Below are 17900 nucleotides of genomic sequence, written 5' to 3'. Positions count from 1 at the left end.
TATGAAATAAGCAGAATAAGCAAAGTCACAGAATTAGAATCTAGAATCTAGATTACTTGGGACTGGTGTGGGGGTAGGAAATAGGGAGTTAATGCTTAAATTTTTGTTTGGGTTGATTGTAAAGTTTTGGTAATGGATGGTGATGATGGTAGCACAACTTTGTGAACTCAGTTAAAAGTACTGAATTATATAATGTGATTAAAGAAGAAACTTTCAGTTGTATATATGCTACTAGAATAAAAATTCTAAAAATCAAACAAACATAGGACTGTGTAACACAAACAGTGAAACCTATTTTAAATGATGGACTCTAGGTAATATTACATTTTTAAAATATTATTTCATCAACTGTAACAAATATACCACACCAATGCAAGGTGTTGATAATAGGGAGGTATATTGGAAGTCTGTATTTTATGAATAATGTTTCTATAAACTTAAAATTTCTCTAATTAAAAAGAAAAGAAAAACTAATTATAAAACCTTAGCACTCCCTACCATCATTTTACCTACTGCTCATGTCCTACCACAATCTACCAACTCTGAACTCTTCAGATATATTTCTGCATTTGTTCTATATCAAAATTTAAACATGTTTTCTATTTCTCCAAGGACCAACTACTAATTAGGCTGATGCATAGTACTATATTAACAGTTGATAATTCTGAAAGTGCTATGCTTTCTACAAGCAGTTTTATTTTAATCAGAAATGGCCAGAGAGGAAATCTTTTTAGGCATAGGTGAAATTCCAGACATCCAAAGAGGAATATTAGGAAGAATTTGACCTTTGATTGCTTCTACACCAGCTACTATCAGCAAATAAATTTTATTTTCAAATAAGTATAGTCCTGTGTATCCTAGGAACAGATTACTATTTCAAAGATTAGTAGCGTGAGTCAAAATAATTTACAAATTTTTACAATTTACAAATTTGTATAGGCTTGATGTCTAGCCATTTGTAGATATAATATGAAAAGCTAAACTGTTAAAACTGCCTTGATCTAAAATTTAAAGTTGTGACTTTTTTTGGTGTTGGACCATGCTTGAACAAGCACCTAAGGGTGTATAGCATTCACCTTTCACCAGTTTTCATACAGTCATCTGTATTTCCAGAAGGTTGATGACAGGACAACTAGGAGCATAAAGACAGTACCTACATTTGCATTTCAATAGTTCCAGAATTCTATGAGACCACTGAAATATCTGCAATATGCCTCATTGTTTAAATAGTGAAAGTGGCCAAATTTTATTCAAGATTCATAAATCTTACAGAAAAAAAATGGGCCATTATATTCAAAACCTATTCTAAGGAGAATATTCTTCTTCCCTCTTATTTTTTACAATGCTAAAACCAAGTTTCTCAAAACCCATACTCATTTTATCCCCTCTTCACATATTTAAAATCTTTTATGCATTTGGATCTCTGTGGCCTGAAATCTAGGATCTAGGATAACATAAAAGGGGGAAAGGAGGGCATGTGGTTTGAAGTATATTACAGCAGCACCTTCAATTTTTAACTTGGGTTTCCAAAAATATCTTTCTCTCCATTAGAAAAGAATGTTTGTTTTTTCTTAGACAAACAGTTCTATTCCACACAGAGAGATAACTCCATTAGTAGACATGTTGCCTGTATGCAAGGATCTGCAATTAGTCATAATTGTGATTTTAAATAGAATTTTTTTTTGTCAAATATTTCAGTACAATAGACTATATCTTGGATTTAAAATCAGAAAATCTGAGTTCAACTGCAGGGCAACTGGGTAGCATTCTGAGATGAACCTTTGTGTCCTTCCGTGAATGTGGATAACATTATCTACCAGGTAACTTTAGGTAAAGATTAAATGTGAGAATATATGTGAAAGTACCGTGTAAACTGTAACCCAAAGAACTGGAAACCTCTAAAGGAGTGCTACAATTGTGTTATTATTGTCCAACTTAGTTTTTTTAAAAGTAGATTTTCAATCACTCCTAAAAATTTCCATGTCACTGTGGAATGCATTGCAGTGGTCATCAGCTGGGACTTTGAGATGTGGCAAAATGTTCATAAGAACAAAATTGTAGGAGAAAACTGGAGTTCAGTTGAGATCAATTCCAAATTGTGTCCTTTTAGCAATTTTTTTCACCTCATTGCCTTTTCAGAAAGCTTTCCTTATTGTAAGTTTTACAACACTTTATACAATTGGTCTGGCTTTTAAAAACATACCGTCACTCCTTTTCCCTCCCCTGTACAAATTATATGAGATACTAAAATGTTCACCGAAGTAGGTCTACTTTCATGGCTCAGATAAAGTGGGAAATAATCCTCCTTTTCCTTGGTATTCTATAAATGAGGTGTCAGTTTCTAAAGTCTCTTCCTAGAAAATCCCAGCAGCCAGGAAAGATGATTTTCGACCTTGAAGACTATAACATTCCAAATCTAAGAACATGAGCAAGTACATTTTAAAAATTAACCTGTGGGCCTTCTTTTATCTGGGAGTGGCAATTGAAAGCCATGAACAGTTTGACTCCATTGACCATTTATAGAGCTAAAGAGAAGACTCCTCTCTCAGAATGAAGAAACAAAAAACCAATAGCCTATTTTCCCAATAAAGAATAATTCCAGGATAATGTATAAATAATAGAATAAATCAGTTTTTCAAGGGGAATTCACTAGATGTGCTTAAAGAATAAAAGAGAAGTCTAGATTTAGTACTAAAATAATTCCATTTCATCAGTATATATTTTTACAAAACCCACACTGCTTATGAGAGTTTAAAACGGAGTGTGTGAGGAGAAAGTGTCTCTGTGTGCCCTTACGTGAGAGAATATACGAGGGTGGAGATGTGTGTGAGAGTATGCTTGCTCCTAAAGGGAAGAGGGGCGGTGAATACATGAAGGGAAGTTGGGAAACCCCTTCTCTTGTTGGGCACTCCCAGGGCAGCAATCCTGGCCCCAGAATAAGGAGATGGGAACCTGAGACCAGACAAAGGTAGCTTCCGTGTCTGATGTGAAGCAACCCGACCCACAACCACAGATTGTTCTCCTTGGCAGCCAACAACCTGCAGCAGGAAAGGCGGGCGGGGGAGGAAACCCCAAGCAGGCGCTCCTGGTCGCCTCTTTGCTGAGATAGCAGGAGCAGCAGCCTGCGGAACCACGAGCTCAGCGTCACTGAGCTGGTGCGGGTGCAGGGGCGCGCAGGGAGGCTCAGGGGCGCGCAGGAAGGCGCGGAGGCGCAGAGCCGCTCGGGTCGCCGAGTTGCCGGCGCTGCAGGACGCCGCGCCGCACACCCGGAGCTCTACCCCGCCCCTCCTGGAGCTAGAGGAGCCACTGCCGCGCGCTGCCCGGCGCGGTGCCTCGTGCCACTTGCTTCGCGCACAGCTGGCGACAGGAGGAACCCAGAGAGCTCGGCCTAGCCTCCCGGTCTCTAGAAGCAGCCTGTGAAGGAGCAGGGAGAAGGCGAGCATTTTCAATTCTTGGCCTGACTGGGATTTTCTTCTCACAATTTGGGGGAGCCCTAGTAGAGGTCAGAGGGGCGGGCGAAGATCTCAAAAAAGGGCTGAGGGTTGTCGACGTGGTCACCCGCTTCTGTCGCTGGAAAATCTCCTTGACATTTTTCACACTTTGAAGCAGCTGCAGCTGGTGTCGTCGGAAAAGAGGGTGGGAAAAAAAAGAGGGGGCGGGGAGAACGGGAGACACAGCCAAGAGCCTGGAGCAGCGCCTCCTCGCCTACCAATACCGGCACCTGTGCGCCGAGCCAGTGTACTGAGGAGATCCCCAGTCCGGGCGAACCCCGGGCTTGAAGCCACTGAAACCCAGCCCCTAAGCAGTGGGTTCTCGTCCGCGGGACCTGCGGCCGCCCACTCAGGCCAACGCGGCCGCCTGCAGCCGCGAAAGCGCACGTTTGCTCCGAGCTGCCCGCCGCGCCCCGGCCCACGGGGATCCTCGTACCGCAGTGTCTCGGCAGCGGGCAAAGGGAGGCTCGGAGTTGGGTGCACGATTCGCCTTTCCTGCTCTTCTCTTCTCCGCCCAGGATTTATTGTCTGTGGAGCCTTCTGGGGGTGGGGAGGAAGCTGCGCCTCTGCCACCGCCGCCGCCGCTGCCGCTGCGGTCGCTAAGCGCAGCGCGCAGGGCAAGAGGAGGCTGGGGAGTGGAGGGCGCTCCTGCTTCCCCCGCTGGCGCTTCGGGCTTTCCCTTGGCCATTCCTGGCGGGAACCTCTCCAGTCGTCCATCTGAAGGGCACCGGCATCGTGGTCTAACGTGGCACCTGCCTTGGAATCCTCTCATTCCCCTCCTCTTCGTCTTCCTCCTCCTCCGCCCTCCTCCTTTGAGGACCCTCGCGCCTACTTCACTGCGGACGCCCGAATACTTTAAGGAATAACCTTTGGCAGCTGCACGACTCACGCTCTCCAGAACCACATGGGCAGTTTCTCCCGCCTGCGATGTGAGTAGTACACCCTCGCTCCATGGCCGAGGGGACTGCGGGGGCCTCGCCGCCTTCTGCCGCGGCGATGGTAGGCGAGGTGTGGGACCCGAACGGTCGATTGGGACGGGGGTGGGGAGGTGGGTGGGTGGTTAGGGTGGGAGGCTCCCGCGCTCGCTGGGAGCTCCTGGCTCGGTTGCCGGCGGAGGTGGCAGTGATGTGGTCGGTAGGTTGCGGGGCGTTCAGAAATGGGGTGCCAGTTGGGTGGGTGCATGGGAACGCCGAGTGGCCTGGGCTGGGAGGAGACCCTAAAGGGTTACATACTGCGAAAAGGAAGGTGAAGGCTGGTGTTGGACGTTGTTGCCGGGACCGTTTGTGGGGCTAAGGTTAGGCTTAGCGCCTTAGCTCCTCTTTATTATCTTGAGTATCTCCAGTCAGCTTCCCCCATTCCCGGTGGTGTCTCAGGGATGAAGCGATTGTTTGATCGTGACACACACACGCACGAAAACTCCTCACACTTGTGGCAGGTCGCACTTGTCCCTTTATATTGGAAGGTATTACATTACGTGCTTGATGTCTATTTGCTCGAAAAATATATTTAGAAAATCTTTATGTCATTGTGGAATCAAGAGAAAGGGTGGGGTTTGGGGAGATAGAGGGGACCGAGAAGCATGAAAAACTGGAGGGCAGAAAGAACTGGGGGAGCGATGGAGTGAAAGCTTTTACTGGGAGTCAGGGAGAACGATGCCTCCGCCCCCTAAGCTAGACAACTCATGCCCACACAGTTCCTTTGTGTTGCACCGCGAAGCTGGTGAACCTAGATCCCAACCCCAGCGCTGGGCTCCCTTCAGCATCTTGCGTCCTCCTCTCTGAGTCATTAAAGATGCAGGACGCGTTTCAGGTCCTACGTGGAATGAGGGAGGGAAGCACATTAGCAATACGGTAATCATGGCACCCTGGCTCACAGACCATTAGATTGGCCACCGGAGGTCTCTAGTCTTTATGCTTGCAGTCGAGAACGGAGGTGGGAGTGGGGGCTCTACAGAATGCTTTTAAAAATAGCGTGCCTTCATAACAACCGAGATGCCTGCAAAATTGCTTCCTTACAATACTTCTTGGCCATCTGAGCTGAATAAAGGACCCGCCTCCGCTCTCTTGTCCCTCGCTTTCTTCTCCCCAACAAGTCATAAAGCAAGCGGGCTGTGCCAGAGAGCCCAGCGCACGGCAGAGAAGGGAAAGGGTCACTTTGACAACTCCTGGGAATTGGCTTGAGAAGGAAACCATATGCGACTCCTACGTTCCTTTCACAGCAGCTATCCCTCAAAAGGACTCAGAAAAGGGGCGATCAGTGAGACACAAGTCCTCTACCTGCTCTTTTCGGTTACTTTCTCAGTACACTTTTCAAAACATCCAGTTTACCTGCAGTGATAACTGGATCAGCCCGTAAATGTGTATACCTGTATATGTTTTGAGCATATTTTCAGCCGGGCCAAATTTCTAAGGACATAGAGATTATATAGCGTGGGCGAGGAGAGTGCATTCCGGCGAAAGCAGGACACGTGATCTTTCCAACCTGAGGAGAGATACGGTATTAGGAAGTCGATTTTTCTTTGTTCCAGGCTGAGCCTATGAGATGCTCGGCATCCAGATTGCTTAAATCCTCCTCTTGTAAGAGAAAAAATTAATAAAGTTTGCCGGAGGCGAGAATAGTGGGAAGAGAAACCCAGGTAAATATCTGCAAAGGGCTTGTAATCTCCTCTGTCATTTTTTCTTTCACCGCCGCCCCCAACCTCCCTATTCAGACCTCTGTTTAAAATGCGGTATTCCCCTGGGAGAGGCGGTGAAAAAGTTTTCCAGTCCATGCACGCGTGGGTTCTCCAGCTCCTCAGAACCTGCTGCTATTAGCAACAGATTTCACCAGCCCAAGTGTCACGCCTCCATCCAGGGAGGCTTCATTAAAGCTGGCTTCCCGGACTCAAAGTGAACCATCGTTAGCTCTTTTTGCAGAAAGCAGTGTAACAAAGTCAAGTCACCGCTTCTTGGAAACCAATGATGAAACCTGGGAGAGAATGAGAAAGTAGGGATATAGGAATAATTTCATTTTTCCTTCAAAATAAGAGTCAGAGGAAATAAGTTATTGGGGGTTATGTTTAGTGATATTCATCATTGGCCTCCTGGAGAGGTGTCTCAGGCCTGTGGAATGTCCTGAAGTCTGATGATATGGCAGTTCAATGGAGGCAGAACCTTGTCCAAACCTAATGTTCAAGTAGTGTTAGCTGACTTGTAGTTTTTCTTTTTTTCACCCACTGTTCACGTCACAGTTTATAAACCATCTTAATAAGCTGAAGTTTTAAAATGTGGGCTATTTCTGCCCTATGCTGCATTGCATCTTACATTTTGTGGTAGGGAAAGCAGAGTCAATTTCCATGGTATCATATGAGGTGAGTGTTCTTTATGCATTTTTTTTTTAAACTTGGCTGTTCAAGAAAAGATGTGTACTTACCATGGCAACCCCTACATTCTACATCACGTGTGCCTGCACATATGCAGCTTCAGAATTAGAAACAACTCCTTAAAGAAAGGCAAACCTAGTCCAATTAAAGAAGTCACGATTTATTCAGATTTTTTTGCACTGCTTTAGACTGGAATTAAATTTTATTAGTTCAATTCTCATCCCCCTTTCTTTTATAAGCTTTTCATTTTTCTCTAGAAAATACAGAAGTGGTTTTGTCTGTGTCTTATTTTGTTTTGGATTTTAAATTTTTGAGATGATAAGTTAATATTAATTATAAAAATCATTATATAAGTATATTATCACCATAATGTCAGATCTCAAGGCTATTTCTTAGATCTCTCTTATTTTTAGTTCAAAGTAATACTTGAATACATGGTTATACTTGACAAAAAACCTGGTCTATTTAGTCATTACTTAAAATGTACACTTTTAGAACAATTGAAAACTTGAAAACTTATATTTATTGAGGTGACATTCACATAATATAAAATCAACAGTTTAAAACTGAACAGTTAAATGACATTTTGTACATTCACAATGTTGTGCAACCACCACTTTTCTATCTGGTTGCAGAATATTTTCATCATCCCAAAAGAAAACCTTATACCTATTAAGTAGCTACTCCCCATTTTTCCCCTCTCCCTAGGCCCTGGCAAACATAGTCTGCTTTCCTAAATATAATCTGCTTTCTGTGACAATGGATTTACCTATATTCTAGATATTTCATATAAATTAAATCATACAATATATGACCTTTTGTGCCTGGCTTCTTTAATTTCTCATAATGTTTTTGAGGTTTATCCCCATTGTAACAGGATCAGTACTCCCTCCTTTTCATGACTGAATGCTATTCCGTTGTATGCATGTACTACAATTTGTTTATCCATTCACCTTTTGATGAACATTGAGAATAAGTTACTTTGTAATTGATATATCAAACTTACACATATTGACACTATATTTTTTTTCCTGAATGACTGTGCCCTCAAAATAATGATGACTCACACATTCAATGATATTATAATTTCATTCCATATACAAATTAACAGAGTATACAAAGACTCCAACTATTCATAAAATACTACCTGGATTATTTTACATCCTAACTGGATGCTTATTATATTTGCTTTCTTCACATGAATGATTTCATACATTTCTTGGGGGAAATCCTTCATTTAGGTAATATGTACTGTTCATTGGGTACAGTGATTATGACAACCATGCCATAGTTGGGGTATTTTGTTGCATGTGGACTTTCAAGAAGACTTTGGAAGAATTGTTAATTCAAATCTGTGATACAGAGCATACCTCTAGTTTGTGCCAAGCCCAATGACCATTAAGTAATTCATATCTCCAAGGAAAAACACATTGGATCCTTGGATCTTGTAGGAACCCTGACGTTTTCACTGAGAATCACTTTAACCTAGGGGCCACATCAGTAGAGGGTTTTCTCAATGCTTTAGCTATAAAAGTTTTTAATATTAAAATACAAATTGGATATTAGAGTGTAGCAAGTATATTCTAATTTTGGAAAACAAAAAACCAGAAAGGAGATGCATAAATAGGTTTCACAGGTGTCAAAATGCTGAATCATGAATTGTTAACAAAAACTCAAAATTACAAGTGGCAATATAAATCAGCAATATTTGGAGGATGATGACCTCATATCAATCATATTTTTCCTTTATGATGTCTTTAGCCATGTTCTGTGAATTGGGTTTGAATTATTAGAAATATTTATGCATTTATAGGAAATATTCTAATGAATCCTGGAATAGTGAAAGAGGAGTAAGAATGCCTTTGATCTTTCTGAAGTAATTTGCCATCTTAGGTAAGATGATTCAACCTCTTGTAAAGCTATAAAAGAGAGAGAGTAGTAATTGCTAATTTATTATTCTGGAATATAGAAAAGAATAAGACAAAGCAGTACATGAAAAGTAGTTGGCCATTTTAGAAGACAAGTGAAACAAACTTTGGTCTAAATTTAGTAAATGCGTGTGTGTGTGTCAGTGCATGTGCACTGACACACACACACTAACTCACATAGTGATGTGTTAGTATTTTTTAAAAGCATGACATTTAAATGGAGAAATGTCCTTATTTCCTGTCTTGGAAATATGCTCATAAATGTTTGCACTCTTATGAGCAGGAACCATCTCTTGTCATTTTGCTTCCCTTACCACAGGATCTAGAATGTAATCATGGTTATAATAACAGCTACCAGTTCCTACATACCTACTGTGAGTTGGATGCTTTACTTCCAAATTATCCTGTAAGATGCATTACTCTCACCATTTTAATGATTAGAAAATTGAGTTTCAAGGATAGCAAGTGACACATTCATATCATATAGTTTGAAGTTGATGGAGTCAAGACTTAAACACAGATTTGGCTCCTATATCTTTTGCTTCATACCATGCTCACTCCTTACCAGGCATAAATTGTTGTTTGTTAATTGACTGAAATCTTTGAATCATAACACTATTTCCAATTGAATACAAGAAAATTTATATTTTGAACCAGTATTTCAAGTGATGTACATGTTGGGCAGCAATGCAACATATTACCTTTTGTATTCATTACTTAATATTGGTACAAAAGATATTAGTACTTATTTTCCTGGTATAATTCATTCATAACAGAAGCATTTAATAAGCTATCAGAATATGTCATACAAAAATACATTAAGGAAGTCTTCACTAAAACAATTTTTGAGTCAATAGGTTGTCATGCCTATTTTGAAACTATGATAATACGTTTTATAAATACATCTCTGGAGAGGTGTCATATATGCTATTTAATTATTAACCATAATTTTTAAAAAGTCACTCAAAAGCACATGGAAAATTAAATAAATTTAATAGCTCAAGGGATTTCCTAAGTATACTAATCTTCATTACTTTGTTCAGTGTTTAATAAATTAGTTAAAATCTATATGGATATATTATTTTACTTTAGTATACACAAGAGCAATAACAGTTACCAGGGGTGAAGTAGTGAAACTTATATTTCAATACCTAGCATTGACATGGTCTGTTTAAATATTTTAACAAGGGAGTAACTGCTTACATTGTTTAAAGAATACATTTACTGCCTTCTTGTATAGTTTCTTCAGTTACATGAGGGTTTTTTTGTTCTACATGTGGCTCTTGAAATCACATTTGAAGTTAGAAGCTAATTAAACTGTGCCTAAGTGAGTATATAGAAATTTGTTAAGTGAAGAACAAGGGGACTATATAATATGTGTAAACTGTATGTTTGTATTTGTGCTCAGATGGAGAGAATTAAATTTTGTGACATTCAAGTGTCACAAAGTAGTATGAGAACAAGTGAGAAGTGATAGATTTCAGTGAAAGAAAAGGAGTAGCTGGCTTTAAAACAAAAGGTAAATGTACTGCTAGTGTAAGTATTATCAGGTTTTCATGGGGAGAAAGAAAAGGTGGTACTGTGAAAAACAGCTAGCAGTGAAAAAGTTGGGAGAAACAGTTGAAAAGGACCTGTTTGATTCAATTTACTTAGAAAAGGATTCAGGGCTTTTATGTTATATTGAAGGAGATACAGATATTTTTCTGTAGAGGCAAAATATTTGATGACTGGATGGCTGAATTATTGAAGTATTTGATAATGAGAAGAAAGACAAGAAATGAACCTTATTGAGATAGTGACTAAGTATTATATTTGTTGCATTAAAAAGGTGAATAATGGGCACAAAGTAAAAATGTGCCAGCTGAATTCAAAGAATTAATGTGACACACAGCATAATAAAAACTTGTAAATAGAGTTCTTGAGTAGTAACTACTTAAGTGGTCTGCATCTATTGCACTTATTGTTGCTCTTACCACCAACATGTTAAGTACTCCTATCACACTGAATATTCTCCATTTAATGTCCAGTGTTATTCTGAGTCAGTGTAATTTGAGACATGAAAAAATTTTCTTCCCTATTCCAAGTGTGATTAATTTCTTAAGACAGTTATTAAAGCTATTGTAATTAAATCAAATATCTATTTAAACTTCAAGTGAATGTTAAATTTTAGCATTAGCGGCGTCCTTTGGGTAATAGCCTATAGTGGAATATTGGCTACAACACACACATACATATACAACTGCAACTGTTCTAGTTCAAAGTACATACACACACATGCACATGCACATGCACATGACTGTATGCATTCTCTTCCACAGCTCACACACACACCTAAAATCTTGAAGGTCTCATTTTGCAAAAGAGGAAATGGAGGTCCAGCTAAGTTTTCTTTCTCGTCCAAGATCACACAGCTGTTAGTGGTGGAAGTAGGAATAGAACCAGATCTCTTGGCTCTGAACTTAGGCTAGCTAGTAAAACCACATCCTTGGAACCACTGGAGTACTTCATTACTGAGCAAAGTGAAAGAGGGAAAGGAACCTTTATAAACAAATTTAATGTAGACATTCGAAAAGGCTTGACACCATCAAAAATAAATATTTTTTTCATTTCATTTTTGGCCTGAATTTTGGCCTTAGATTTTTTGAAAATTGCCTCATCTTTGCACTTTGATTTGACTGTCTAGGCAGTATCTATTCTAGAAATTTAATATCTATTAAGTATTCTATTTTTAAAAGCATATCTTTATTTTTAAAATATGGAATTTCCACCAATATTGAAGTGTTCCAATTTAAGATACTGGATGCTTTTTAATGAAAATTAAGATGCACTTTTAAATTATTGATCATTTTAGTGTAATGCTAGTTAAATGTATATTTATCTTAATTTATAATTATAATAAATGAATGTTTGATTCCTTTCAAATAATTCTCTTTTAAATTTGTTAATTTCACTAGGACCAAACAATGAGTTTTCTCACCAAAAAAAAGAATAATTTAAAGCAACATCAGGCCTTTCTATAAAATATTGCATGAAATATTGATTAGGAGAATAATATAATCAGGATCATGATATATAATACAACTGGAACTGTGAAACAGACTCATTTCTGTGACTTTTTTCATTTCATAATTACATTTTCAAACGCCTTTATAAATACTAAGTTCCATCCTACTGCTAAATATCTTTTTATAGATCTGTTAAGACTTTTATGTTCTCCTTTCATGAGACAAATTTGAAAACAATGTTTCTCAATATGTTTTCTGATGCTAAAATTCTGAGTCCTCTTTATAGAGAAGCTTTGATTACTGGGAACCTAAAGGCAAGACGTTTTATAACCAAAAATATATTAACAAAAATTATAAAGCATTTTTCAAATTATGATGCAAGTCTCTTAAAATTTATATTCAGCTTATAAACAATGAAATATAGAAATATTTTCAAGTAAAATATTGATTAAAACAAGATATACCTATATAGCCACATCCAGTAATCCTCCTGAAAAAGGAGGTTAAAATTTTTAGTATAGCAAAAACGTTTAAAATCAAAGAAAAACCATGATAACTAAATTAGTGCCTTATATATCAGCATATTAGTTATGCTTTTCATTGGTAGAATGATTCTTATTCATGCTGGCTTTCAGTGTGTTGTTCTGGGACTCGTGGGTGTGATAGAACGGAACGTATTTCTGTATCTGTGAATATAATCCACCCCACATACACCATATTACATGACAAAATCTGAATGCCTTAAAGCTAGGTGTTAAAGATAAGACAAGATGTTGCCTGGACTAGTCCGGGTTTAAATTTGCTCTATCTAATGCCTGTTCTATCTCTCAAAATATCTCATTTTATTTAATGATATGCTACCTAAACATGTGATATAAAGAGGAAGGGTGTTTTGTGTTTGTTTGCTTGCTTAACTTGCTTTTTCTACCTTGATATATCTAATGTTTGCTTCCTGCAGACAAAAAAAGCTAGTCACTGAAACTCAAACACAGTAGACTGCAAAGTGTGATATGAAAAAGAGGTCCTGGGAAGGAAGATGCAAAAGCTGATGAATTTTTGTACTTTGATAAAGGAAGAAGCTACTAGAATTCCTCTGTATGTTTATTTTCTATATAAAAATCATAGGAAGATAAACTTTATTAATAGTTCATAAATGGATAAACAGGTTCATGTTCTATATTGAGATGAAGTACATGTTTATTTATGAAAATATCTTATATTAGTGAAACTAAGAAGACAGTAGGTAATTGAGAATACATTGGCCTTAAAATCTAAAATATGCTGGTGAGTAAAAAAGTTAGGGCAAGGTTTGTATATATTGTGTTTAAGGTCTGCTTTCCTTAAATATAAATGTATATATATACTCTTTAAGTATCCTACTCTCAATACACTCCCTGAGCCAGGCCAAGGCTCTTTTTCTGTAGCAATTGGCAAGGCATATATTTTCTCTGCCTTTTACTAATCAAAGTTAATTCAACCCCAAAGACATGGTGTAATGGTGACTGCTAACTGAATAACATCTAAGCCACTCTCTATTAGTATTATTAGACTTGCAATTGCCAATTCCCTTAACCCTGCATGAGACCAAGATGGCCCCAAAGCTCACTGGTACATCACTTCTTGGCATATGTGACGGTGTCCATAATTTTTAAAAAGGACTATGTTTTTAACCTCCTCCTTTTACTGGTAGAATATTCGTGTAAGATCTTCTATGAGGAATAGATAGGAATGTAGAAAAAAGAAAGTTATATTTGTGTTCTGGGATTATAGATGAATATTTTCTTGTTTCAAATGTCTCAGTGTTTTTAATATGATTATTTTGACAATGGCTAAGATAGAATAATTTTAGTATAGAAGATAGCACCATTTTATTGGCAGCCAAGAGTTATAGATGAATAGACCCATATTATAGAAATCCTTATAATAGTTCTTATATACATTGAAAATGAAGGCAACCAAAACTGTTCAAAGGGTTTTGTATTCTTTCCTTCTTGATTTGAGTCCCATGAGAAATTTACCCTTAAGCTGAGAAAAGGTTACTAATAGGTTGCTAAATTCTTTTTGGGTGCTTAGTTGAATGAAAAGTATATTGAATATGAATATAGTATAATGAAACCTGAAGTTCCTCAGTTTCACTATGATATCTTTTTTTGTAATGATTAAAGCTTCAAATTTTGTGATATCACACAAATACCACTTTAAGTTGGTCTTTTCAATATGTGGGCCTTTCATCCCTAGCTTTTTGTTTAATTATTTGTTTAAATGGCTGTCTCCTGCACCAGCACATATATGGGAAAAGGAAAGCATTCAATTTTTCTTATCCCTAGCAAACTAGCTCACAGTCTAGTACAGATAACATGCTTATTGAATGAATCAATGAATGAATGATAAGATGTACTTCCCAGATCCTCTCTGAAGTTTGGAATGGGCATGTGATCTGCTTTGGCCAATGCAATAGGAACTAAACTGAGCAGTGTCTTTTCTTAGTAGAAATATTTATGAGCTAGGGCATTATTGGCTCTTCCTTTGATGTAGTAATTATGGAAGCAGTTTCTGAACACCTAAAATAAGTAAAGTATCCCCTGCACAAATATATTGAACATGTATAAGCAGATATAAACTGTTCTGTTAAGATTTGGGGAGTTGTTACTGTAGCATAACCTAGCCTTCCTGTTCTCTCATATTCATTGCATTAGAGAGGTAGAGTGAAATTCTAGTGAAAGTAGAGTCCTCATGTCCAATTTTTCATGACACAACTACAAGAATGTTTTATGAACATGCCTCTTATTTAGATCTTATTGTAAAAACATGGTGTATTTTGTGACTGATTGAAATTATAATAATTAACAAAGCTATTATGTATAGGATATAAAGATCAATCTACTTTAGAAAATTTTATTGATTTTAAGCTCTTTGACTTTCTCTATAAGTCATTTTTTTGTGTGTATGTATATCATTATATCAGAAGTCTATGAACTATGCTGGTGTTCTTGTACAACTGAATAGCAACTCCTCGGATTTGCAAAGATCAGTGAAACTAAGGTGATATATATTTTCTCATTCTGCACATTGTTGGGACAATTTTTATAATTAAAAATGTCATATCCATAAGAACGTTTCCTCAGTTTTGATAAATTTCAATCAAGTTCATGTATGCATTAATTCATTCTAAATATTTTATTGAGCTCTTACAATGTGCTGGGCCCTCTGTTAGGCAAGACTAAATACATATGTGGCACTTCTCTTCATGAAGTTTAGTCTAATGGGGGGACAGACTTTAAATAAACAACCATTCCAGGGAATATATAATTATAGATTATGGTAAGAATTAAGAAGGGAAAGACTAAGATAATGTAATATAATGAATGTAATGAGGGACTGAGAAGGAGAGGTAGCCTCTCTGATGAACTGACATTTAAATAAAACATCTAAGGGGATAGGAGTTAGCCAGGCAAAGTGAGGGGCAAGAGAATTCCTGGCAGGGTAAATAGCATATGCAGAAGCTCTAGTTAGGAGAGGATGGTGCAATGGGGTGCACTGTGATTAGAAAGAGGCCAGTGTAGATGGATATTAGGGAGCAGTGGGAGATTGTCAAAATACGGGACAGGCATGAGCCAGATCATTTAAGGACCTACTGACCAGATTAATAATTTAAGAATTTTGTCCTGCAGCTAATAATTTAAAAATTTTATCCTATATCCTATGGAAAGTGTCTTAGTTTGCAAAAGCCTGCCAGTATTATATATCACAAATGGGTTGTCTTTTATAATGGGAATTTATTAGGTTAAAAGCTTACAGTTCTGAGGCTATTAAAATGTCCAAATCAAGGCATCATCAGAGATGCTGTCTCACCAAAAGGTGGCTGCTGGCAATTCTGGATTCCTGCCACATGGCAAGGCAAAATGGCAACTGGTCTACTCACTTTCTCTCCAGGCTTAGCTGTGTGCAATCACGAACAGGGATCATCTGTTCCTTCTCCTCTAGACCTTGCTTGTCTCTTTCAGCTTTGGGCTAAAATGGCTTTTTCTCAGCCTTTGTATTCTGTTGATGTCAGCTTTTGGGTTCACCTCTGTCTCTGCCATTTCTTTCTGTGTGCCTCTGCTTTCAGCCCTTCTTTTAAAAGGGACTCCAGTAAGAGGATTAGGACTTACCCTGGGTCCTACTATCTAATCAAAGGCCCTTAACTGAAACAGTCTAATCAAAAGTGACTTAATCAAAAGAGCCCTTAACTGAATCTAACCAAAATGTCCCACATACAATATGTTCACTTGCACAGGAGTGGGTTATCTTAAGAAAATTAATTTCTGGGGTTCACAAAAGACTCAAACCAATACAGAAAGTCCTTAAACATTTTTAAACATAAAAGCAGAATAAACTAATGGACATTTCAAAATGATCGCCTGGGTTACTATGTTCAGAAATGATTAGAAGAAGGCCAGGGTGGAGGTAAATTTCACAAATTAGGATAACGTTTACAATAGTTTGTATAAGAGGTTAAGGTATTTTGGCTAGAGTTTTAGTAGTGAAAATAGAAAGAGATGGAGGGAAATGAGAAATGCTTTGTAGAACGTATGGGATCCATTGTTGAATTGATTATGGGAGGAGATTAGTGAGAAAAAGTGTGATATCAGGATGATTCCCAGATTTCTGGCATGGGCAACTGGATATATGTAAGTACAATTTATTAACTGGGGAATCCTAGAAAGGGAACTAATCTATTCAAGTATAATTACAATATTTATACTTACATGAAAAAAACTGAATAACTGGCCAATTTATTGAAGACACATGAATCAGAACCTCAAGTCAGAAAAATTAAATACATACTCCTATGTGAAAATTACTGGCACTGTATTGTATATTTTTTGTGGTGAAAATAACTGTAGTCTTTTTCTAAGGAAAAATATTTTAAAATGAATGATAATTGGGTATGCCTTAGATTACCTCACTTTATATTGCTATCTTAGTTTTCTTTTAAGTATCCTTTTGCGCAAAAAGAAAACATGAATGCTTGCCCATTCTTTCTGAGTACTAGTTTCTTCCATCTTTTTCTATCATCCTTTACACTTTGGAAGAAACATTCTTAGTCCTTGTAAATTGTTTCCTGAGGCCAGAAGAAGGGTATTAGGCATTTGTAGAGGTTAAGTGACCAATTTCAAGCACATCTTAGTCTCTTATATTCTCGTAGCTACCCAGACTTCCATATTGTGGATTTATCTGGGCAAGACTACTCACATTTGCAAGTTCTTCCGCGTGCAGTCCCTTTCCTGGAGCCCTTCCCCTTCAAAATTTCCTGGTTCTGAGTTCTGTCAGTTAAATATGCAAATAGTTGTCCAGAGTATGCAAACATAAGTAAATTGATCATCCTTTATTTATGTACATATTATGGATACATCAGTTGGGAACGTTTTCTGTTGAATCAACAATTGGTAACTTAACAAAGTAAGAAAGTTATTTTACCCATTCTTCCAGTTAGCTTTTTGCAGTGGTAATTAACCATCTTAAAACATCTCAGCAGCTTACAACCAAAATATTTATTTCTTACTCACAAATAGGTTGGATAGTAACAACTCTGCTCATCTCTTTTCACCATGTCTTCTTACTTCAGGATCCAAGTTGAAGGAGTAGCCCCTTTCTGGGCTGTGTTGTTTTCCTGGTAGAGGGCAGGAGCAAGAGGCCAAACTGGCCCACTCAATTTCAATGAAAGCTTCTGTAAACACATGACAAATTTATGTCATGTCCATTCATATTCTATTGGCCAAAGCAAGTGACATAACCAAGCCTAATAATGCAACAGGAAAGTGGACTCCTCCTCCAGGGATGTATGGTAAGGGAATGAATGCATAAGCATTCAACTTGGTATAATGACTCAGTGATGCCATTAGTAGCTCCTAAACTTTCCAAATCTCTATCTACCTATTGTGCAATATTTTTAGCATTGAAATTTGAACAATAGTGTTGCCCCCTCAACATAAATACCTTCAAGTGGACTTTCACTGAAGGTAGTAGCAGCTACTACTAATAGTGAGTGCCCTGGGTCTCATCCTTCACTTTTTTTTTTACTTTTTATTTTGAAATAATTTCAAACTTACAGAATAGTTGTAAAAATAATATA

At 37.9% G+C, this 17900-nt stretch overlaps 1 protein-coding gene across 3 annotated transcripts in view; it reads left to right on the top strand.

Moving 5' to 3' along the window:
• Nucleotides 1-3099: 3099 nt before the first annotated feature.
• The window catches only part of LRRC7 (leucine rich repeat containing 7), a 641808-nt gene continuing 627007 nt past the window's right edge, over nucleotides 3100-17900 (top strand). For 2 of the 3 annotated variants that reach the window (XM_071217384.1, XM_071217383.1), the window contains exon 1: nucleotides 3100-4420. Coding sequence is in view for 1 of the 3 variants with exons in the window: in XM_071217382.1 (XP_071073483.1) it covers nucleotides 4419-4420 (2 nt within the window). In the remaining 2 variants the exon portion in view is untranslated. The remainder of the gene's footprint in view (nucleotides 4421-17900) is intronic. The other variant, XM_071217382.1, reaches the window with a different exon arrangement.

The sequence above is a fragment of the Dasypus novemcinctus genome, chromosome 9 (assembly GCF_030445035.2).
Source record: "Dasypus novemcinctus isolate mDasNov1 chromosome 9, mDasNov1.1.hap2, whole genome shotgun sequence".
Lineage (NCBI taxonomy): Eukaryota > Metazoa > Chordata > Mammalia > Cingulata > Dasypodidae > Dasypus > Dasypus novemcinctus.
Note: the sequence above shows the minus strand (reverse complement) of the source record. Positions and strands in the feature narration are given on the sequence as shown.